General features: G+C 35.8%; 1 protein-coding gene across 2 annotated transcripts; it reads right to left on the minus strand.

The window, feature by feature from the left end:
• Positions 1 to 1,102: 1,102 nt before the first annotated feature.
• cd4-2.2 (CD4-2 molecule, tandem duplicate 2) lies at positions 1,103 to 7,075 on the minus strand. Of its 2 annotated transcripts, NM_001200227.1 has the most exon segments (10): positions 1,106 to 1,534; positions 1,799 to 1,866; positions 1,949 to 2,112; positions 2,451 to 2,562; positions 2,748 to 3,001; positions 4,211 to 4,447; positions 4,910 to 5,035; positions 5,193 to 5,351; positions 5,463 to 5,512; positions 7,026 to 7,075. In NM_001200227.1, coding segments are annotated over 9 exon segments (1,239 nt in total). In that variant the 5' UTR covers positions 5,500 to 5,512; positions 7,026 to 7,075; the 3' UTR covers positions 1,106 to 1,452.
• Positions 7,076 to 8,836: the final 1,761 nt, after the last annotated feature.

Raw genomic sequence — 8,836 nt, forward strand, 5'->3', positions numbered from 1 at the left:
AACCTTTCCAGGTGATATATGAGCACTTAAATTCTCAACAGTCTCTCTCTCTCTCATCTTAAAAAATCCTCTTACAGTATATCACCCCTCAATAACTACTTCTCTTGTAATGTAACTGTTTTATATGCATCCATGATTAGGAGTCATCAGATTTGGAGAAAAATCTTTTATCATTAAGCTGCTGTACTGCTGTGTATCAGTGCTGATGTGGACATTTTATTTGCATTTGATAGGAGCAATGCAGTTGACAAAATTAGGTCATTTTACTTTTTTTTTTATTTTATATTTTTTTAATATAGCTGTGTTTATATGCTTTTTAAATATATATATATATATATATATATATATATATATATATATATATATATATATATATATATATATATGTGTGTGTGTGTGTGTGTGTGTGTGTGTGTGTGTGTGTGTGTGTGTGTGTGTGTGTGTGTACCATCCATCTTGAACAATTCCAGACAAAATGAGCACGCATTAGTACCGTATGTGTACTACATATTATGTTGTATATTTGCACGAACATCTTTAAAAAATATATTTTTTATAAAAAATTTGAATACAGGCTCACATTCTGAACTCTAGTCAATACATACACAAATTTCTTATCAGTATCATTGTTAATCATATGATTAAGTTGAATATCTGAATAGGATTTGAAGGGCTTAAACATATATCTATTCCTCAAATGCATGGTTCCATGCACAGAGGCACTTCTTAGATAAATCGACAGCAGTCCTATGAAGTAGTGAGGCAGATAAGTGAGCACAAAAGATGGCACTTAAACGTTCCTGATGATTTTGTTTGCAAACCTGGACCCAGAATGACAGAGTGCTATTGTGTTTGCTTTCTAACCCACTAACATATGTGTCATAGTGTTATTACCCATCTCTCAGTGATACATGTATGTGTTTGTATTTGTGTGTGTGTGTGTGTGTGTGTGTGTGAGTTTGGTGGGGGGGGGTTAGGGTGTATGGCCACCTGTGCTCTAACACCATCTGTACCAGTGCAAGCGGGAAGTGCTGCGCTACTTCATGCTGGTGCAAATGTAACGAAACACACCCATATTTACACACACATGCTTACACACAGGTTGTATTTCAATGTTTAATTAAAGTAGAAGAAAAAAAACAAACCATTGAACATACATTAAATCAGGTTAAGCAAATGTAAAACGTGAAACTCTAGTTATGCAAACCTAAAATTTCATAAAACATTTTCAGAAAAAGATCTTATTTACAAATTACAGACGCAAGAAAACTCAGCAAAGGATGTGCTTATTCTTGGTTATTAAAATGTTTCCATATTATTCAAATCAAAGAATAACAAACAAAAAAAAGATAATGTAAGAATGAAAATATACAGGTTATGATCAGCATTTTCCTGGTGGATCTGAAACTCTATTATCTCCTGTATTATTGTCCTCCACTCCATTTTGATCCATTATTCATTTAAAGAGCTGTACTGGTGCCTGGGTAGAGGTGGAGGCCGGCCTCGTTTACCTGTACCAGCCTGGCTCACAGGCCTTTAGAGAGAAAACAATATACCATTGTGTAATGTTAATGTAATGTCAGAAGGAGGCAATAATTAAAAGTCATATTTTAAAAATTTAGATTGCTTTCAGAATAATTAAACTGAGGCTGAATCACAATAGTCAGTATGTGGATCATATTTCTGAAGTTAAATATGTGTTTACTCTATATATATATATATATATATATATATATATATATATATATATATATATATATATATATATATATATGAAGAGGAAAAGAGGAAACGCTACCTGTCACACTTGCAGTAATTCCTGGATGTATGGGGTTGCCTCATAGACTTCAGTTTCATCATCTTTTTCTGAGGAAAAAAGCAGTATGAGCCACTTTATGTGTCCTGTCATTCTCTGTTTAATGACTTGCTCCATTTTTCCCCACCTCACCTTCATCCGTTTGTTCCTGCAGTGAATCAGTAGAATGATGACAACAAGGCCAATCAGGACAAAAGAAGATGCTGACACGGCAATCCAGACCCACAACTGCATACCCCACACACGTTTGTTCCACATGTTGTTTTTCGTTACTGTAGAACCTCTAGAATCCATATCTAAGGTAGAAATTGATATTGAACACACACACACACACACACACACACACACACACACACGCACACACACACACACACACACACACACCAAAAGAACTGGTGCATTACTTTGTCAATTTCTCTTTATTCTGGTATAGCGCTAAATGGAGAGTTTATAAAAAGATTAACACATTAATTTCCTGCAAGTATTCTAATAATTGAGAATAATTTTGATGGAATTCTGACTAAAGTTTGAAGTGAAGCTGAGAAGTGAAGCTGAGCTGAATTTTTGTGAATTAGGTGTGAATTTCTATGAAGTTGCAGTATGATGTTTAGGAAGCATCACATATTGTGCTTACCAGGATCATCACCATCCCTTTTTGAAACTGTCAGATTCAACGAAGAAGTCAAAGCTTTCCCATTTTCAAACTTCAGACTGCACGCATACACACCAGCATCAGCAACCTTCACCTGAAAAAAAATGACAAATTTACACTATAACATAGAAGCGCATGTTTTATAATGATAGTTGAAGAATTAAATACATTTTCATCTTAATTAGAAGCGGATAATGATTTACATATGTTTTTTTTTTAAAGGATGATTTTAAAATGAAGTAAAATTTTAAAGAAACAATAAACATTCTTGGTTTTCACCTTTTTCAGTGTCACACTAAAGTTTGTCATCACTTCCTGTTCAGTGAAGGTGACTTTATCAATGCTGACATCAGTGCTATTCCACTGGACAGCATTCTGTTTCCTCATTAATACAGGGAAGCGGATGTCAGAGTGGGACTCACGCTTCCATGAGCCCCCGGTTATAGGCAGTTGGCTCTTGGTAGGTAGAAAACACGGGAGCACTGCACTGCCCCCTTCATGAGTCTTAACTTCCCTTGGTGTGTTCAAAGGACCTAATGAGAGTAAACAGGTAGTTGTAGCAATCATCCCATTAACAATACAATTGCCATACATTATATGACAAAGACACTGATCAGCCGTAACATTAAAACCACCTGCCCAATATTGTGTAGGTCCCCCTTGTGCCGCCAAAACACCTCTGATCAGTCAAGGCATGGACTCCATGAGACCTCTGAAGGTGTGCTGTGGTATCTGGCACCAAGATCTTAGAAGTAGATCCTTTAAGTTGCAAGGTAGGACCTCCATGGATTAGACTTGTTTGTACAGCGCATCCCACAGATGCTCAATCAGATTGAGATCTGTCGAATTTGGAGGCCAAGTCAACACCTTGAACTCTTTGTCATGTTCCTCAAACTATTCCTGAATAATTTTTGCAGTGTGTCAGAGTGCATTATTCGGCTGAAAGAGGCCACTGCTATTAGGGAATACCGTTGCCATGAAGGGGTGTACATGGTCTGCAACAATGTTCCTAAACATGTGGTATGTGTGAAAGTAACATCACGTGAATGCCAGGACTCAAAGTTTCCTAGCAGAACACTGCCCAGAACAGACCAGGCCACCTTCTTCTATTGCTCCATGATCCAGTTCTGATGCCCATGTGCCCATTGTAGATGTTTTTGGCAATGGACGGGGGTCAGCATGGGCACTCTGACCAGTCTGCAGCTACGCAGCCCCATATACAGCAAGCTGTGATTCACTGTGTGTTCTGACACCTTTCCATCATTAACTTTTTCAGCAGTTTGAGCTACAGTAGCTCTTCTGAGGGATCGGACCAGATGGTCCAGTGTTCGCTCCACACGCTCATCATTGAGCCTTGGATGTCCATGACCCTGTCACTGGTTGTCCTTCCTTGGACCAATTTTGGTAGGTACTGACCACTGCATACAAGGAACACCCCACAAGACCTGTTGTTTTGGAGATGCTCTGATGCAGTCTAGCCAAAGTCCCTCAGATCTTTACGTTTGCACATTTTTCCCTCTTCTAACACATCAACTTTGAGAACTGACTGTTCACATGCTGTATAATATATCTCACCCCTTGATACATGCCATTGAAAAGAGATAATCAATGTTATTCACTTCACCTGTCAGTGATTTTAATGTTATGGCTGATCAGTGTATGTGTCAAATGTTGCAGTCATTATAATGGCATTTACATTCATAACATGGAAGAGCCATGAGAATATATTTAGGGAAACATACCAACAACACCGATGTTCACGTCTAGCCTAATAATTTCTTTGCTCTTTTCATTTTTGATCAGGCAGGTCCAGATTCTTGCAGTATCTAAGGTCACATTTTTTACAGTCACCTCCTTACTTTGGCTATATGGTTTAGAACCTGATTCAAGCCACTGAAATGTTCCTTTAAAGTCTCCAGCAACATCACAGCTTAGGGTGGTTTCACTCGAGTACAGAACTGAAGATGGGTTCGCAGAGGCTGAGAGAACAGAAGAAAAGAAAAGTGAGAAAGACAAAGCAGAAATTGTCATGCAGAATTATTAGTTGTACAGGCAGTGATGGAAAATACTACAGAGATTGTATTTAATTACCATTATTTTAGGGTATTTTTATTTTATTTATTATTATAAGTATTTTAAGCAGTTTAAGATAAGTAATAATGTTACTTTTCACATGAAAACATGATATTAACTTGTTCAGTTAAGTTAAACATTTACTTAAACATTTACTTTTTATTTCTAACTACTTGAGTACACTTAAAATAGCTGCTTGTTTACTTTTACTGGAGTATAATTTCGGCACATTTTGACACATTATCCTTAAGTATAATTTCTCAGTATTTTTCCCCCTAAAATCTGATGATGATTTATTCAGGATTGTGATTGTAAAAATACAGCTGTTAAAATGCTGTATACTACACAGATGTTGCAGTCCTTCTCACCTGATACAACATACAGTTTGTAAGTATATGAGTTGCATGTGTAGACTCCATTGTCGCTAGTCTTCAGCTGGGTGATTTTCAACGTGGTTCCATCTATCCGTGCCCTGCTAGTAGTTTCCATTATACCTTAAAAATGAAACCGTTCATACCGTCACACAAGTACAGACAACAGGAGAACATGTATTATCTTTGTTCCTTAGAAATCTAAATTAAATGCTTACTATGAAACAGAATGATGATGACAGCAAGTATAAAATAAAAAGTTTATGAAAGCTTTTGAGACCTCTGCGCACTGTTCCTGATGGGGCTTTGCCTATCAACAGGACGTTGCCGCGTTTCCATTCTATGGCTTTTTTCGGATCCCCACCACTACAGTCCATTTTTGCGTCACTGCCACTTTGTTGAAAAATGTCTGTACAACTTCCTGAGGTTAAACAAAAAGCTGCAATGAAGGCAGACACCCAGTTAGTTATAGTTTGTGTACCTTCACTATGTTGAAAGATAAGGTATAGACTTCATCATCACACGTGTATTGATGAATATTTCCACTTACCAAAGGTGATCCAAAGGATGTTTTTAGACCTAAACATTTCTGTTCAGATACTGAAGAAGAACAAAATGTAGCTTTATTAATGATATGATGATTTGTCCTATTTTAATATTTATTCTGCTACATTTTATTTCTTCTTCCAAATACGCTTCACTTAATATATTTTTTCAGATGGTAATCTACAGATCAAAAACCCAAGGCTGCAAAAGCTATTTCCGTTCATGTCACGTTTGTTGTTCTCTTCTACGCACTATTCTAACCGTGTGCATGAGCGGATTATGCCTTTTCCCAGCGAGCATAAATATCAATACAAATATAAATACAAATTTAATTACAAAACGCAACATATTATGATTTCAAACTATAATTTGGGGCATCATACCTGCTACAATAAATAAAGTGTTTAATACATAGAAAGAATTGTACTTATTGCTGATCCTATGATTATAGTGATTAGAATTATAATTACAAATAAAAGTATTCCTGATCTATTTGTAGATCTAACCTGATTACATTTGTGTCACATGTCCATAGACTAAATACTGTAATAATGATTTATTAAAAGTCAGTCATTCTCACACTATAGACAAAAAAAGTAAACATAAACCCAAGTAATGTAGCAATAACACTGACTGTTTTAAGTAAAATAAAATAACTGTCTTAAATGCCTTTATTAAAACTGCATAAATATAAAAATCTCCCCGACAGCCCACCCCCCCCCCCCCCCCCCCCCCCCACCCCCAACTGACAATTTCTTTACTGTGTGGAATTCTTTTATTTCATATACAAAAGGTCTCAATGTCTCTTCCCTCAAACTGCTCATTGCAATTTTGTGTATTCATTTTTTTTGTTTTAAATTTAATGTTTGTCTGGGGGTTTTTTAAATGTGTGTATTCCCACCATAATTTTATTCAGTGTGTTGCTCTTTTAACTACACTGCCATTGTGCAAAAAAGTAATAATAATAAAAATCAATAAACACACTGTGCAAATAAAAAAGGAACTGTAATAACTTTTTTTCAGTTTGTTGCTGGTAAACTACAGCTTCTGAATAAAAACACACAAAAAACTACTGTCATTTTAAAATTTCCATTCTCGCAGGGCTCCACATTTTCTTTACCAGTGCTAGTGTCACTTTATAAAAAATATTCTATTGTGACAAAATGTTTGTGATGGTGATGATGATGATGATGATGATGATGATGATTATTATTATTATTATTATTATTATTATTATTATTAACGTTAACTACATTTAAACATTGACAATTCAACATTTAAAATAAGCTGTAAATGCTGGCTACTTAAGTCCAAGAAAGACACTTTTGAAATAAATGATTTCAAAATGTAAAAAAAAAAGAAAAGTTTTCACTTATAAAATACTCTGTTTCAAAATTAATTTGTTCATTTATTAAATAGATTTTTCTTTCAAAACAATTTTTCCAGGTATTCACAATGACAAAAAAGGACGGGTTGACTGACAATTGAGACTAACCAGTTTTAAAAGGATTTTAAAAATAATAATAATTCAATTAAAAGAATGAGTGTGGTATTTTGTGATACTTACAGGAGAGCTGAGATGAGAAGCTTGTGCTGTGTCGGTAAAAGTAGGTTAATGTAGATTTGCGAGCAGCTGTTCACTTCTTCAGAGCAGCAGAAGAGAAATGAGAAGGAAGATGAAGAGAAACAGAAAAGAGAGCGGAAGAGAGAAAAATTACAAAGTGACACGCAGTTTGTGGGAAAAAGTTCAGCGAGAAGTGTGTAATTAAAATGATGCAGCCACATGTTTCAGTTCTTCATAACTTAATAAATGCATGTTTTAACTTTATGACTTAAATATCTGACTCCAATTCATAATAACTGTTAACTTAATGTAACCAATTCCAAATAATACTCTTTTAGTTAGTGAAAGTAATAAATGGGTTTATTGTACAAAAAACAAACAATACCGAAAGTAAAAACAAAGAGAACCTACAGAGACAGTGGACAAAGTCACGAGTGTAGGATACTTGATGGTAAATACATCTCCCTACATTGTGCAGTGCAGAGCTTTTTATACCCCTGAGCCTCTTTGGAATGTATAATGACCAGAGTAACAAATGGAAGAGACACAATGAGTAGACTCACCCTAAGGTGTTATGTTAATTAGGTTCCTGAGAACAAGTGTTTGGAACATGTGTAGACAAGGCAGCCTGTTACTGGAGTTTGTCTTTGTTTGCTTTCGTAAACTGATCACATACTGCACATGCACATAATAAAGGCTCTACCTTCTGAAACTACAGGAAATGTCTATTACAGTATCACAGCAAACATGAGATACATGCATCATATTTATGAAGAGAAATAGTTTTTGCCTCCATATTATAATTTAGAATGTTTTTTAAAGCCTAAAATTACTTTGTCAGCATAGTCACCAAAATCCAGAACAGAATAAAACAGACATTAAAAAGAAGAAGTGTAATGAATAAATATATATATGTATATATATTTTTTCTTTTAATCACTATATAAGGAATATATACTCGTGTGAAAAAAATTGTGGACATTGTTGGCTTTTTTAACATATTTGGACAAGCAAACATTTGATCATCTTTGAAACAGGGCCTATTAATAAAGTTGCATATTGGAACAAGCACATAAGGAAAAGTAGCTTTTTCAAACATTTATTCAACAGAAATATCAATAGATAAAAAAAAAAGTAAGTACACCCGGGGCCTCCGAAGCTAGTATTACCCCCTTTAGCAGAAATAACATTTTGCATAATTGTCCACCAGGCTTGCTGGAATTTTTGACCACTCTTCCATGCAACATTCTTTCAGTTGGAAGATGTTTGAGGGTTTCCTTGCATGCACTGCCTGTTACAAATCCCCCCACAACATTTCAATGGGATTCAAATCTAGGCCATTCCATAACCCTCCATTTCTTCTTTTTGAGCCATTCCTTGGTGGATTTGTTGGTGTGCTTAGGATCATTATTCTGCTGAAAGGTCCACTTTCAGTTCAACTTCCACTTTTGGACAGACGGCCTCACATTACCTTCAAGCACTCGTTGATATGATGCAGAATTCATAGTTGAATCAATGAATGCAAGCTGTCCAGTCCCTGAGGCAGTGAAGCAACCCCAAACCATAACATTTCCACCACAGTGCTTCACGGTTGGTATGAGGTGCTTCCCCTGAAAAGCTGTCTATGGTCTGCGCCAAACATTTCTGCTGTTACTGTGGCCAAACAACTCTATCTTTGATTCGTCGGTCCAGAGCACATTATTCCAAAAGTCCTGGTCTTTGCCTATATGCTCATTGGCAAACTGTAGTCTTGCAAAGGCTTTTTCCCATGCAGGTCAAATTTTTGCAATCTCTTTCAGATTGTAGTCTGAAGG

Source organism: Ictalurus punctatus, chromosome 1, assembly GCF_001660625.3.
Source record: "Ictalurus punctatus breed USDA103 chromosome 1, Coco_2.0, whole genome shotgun sequence".
NCBI classification, from domain to species: domain Eukaryota; kingdom Metazoa; phylum Chordata; class Actinopteri; order Siluriformes; family Ictaluridae; genus Ictalurus; species Ictalurus punctatus.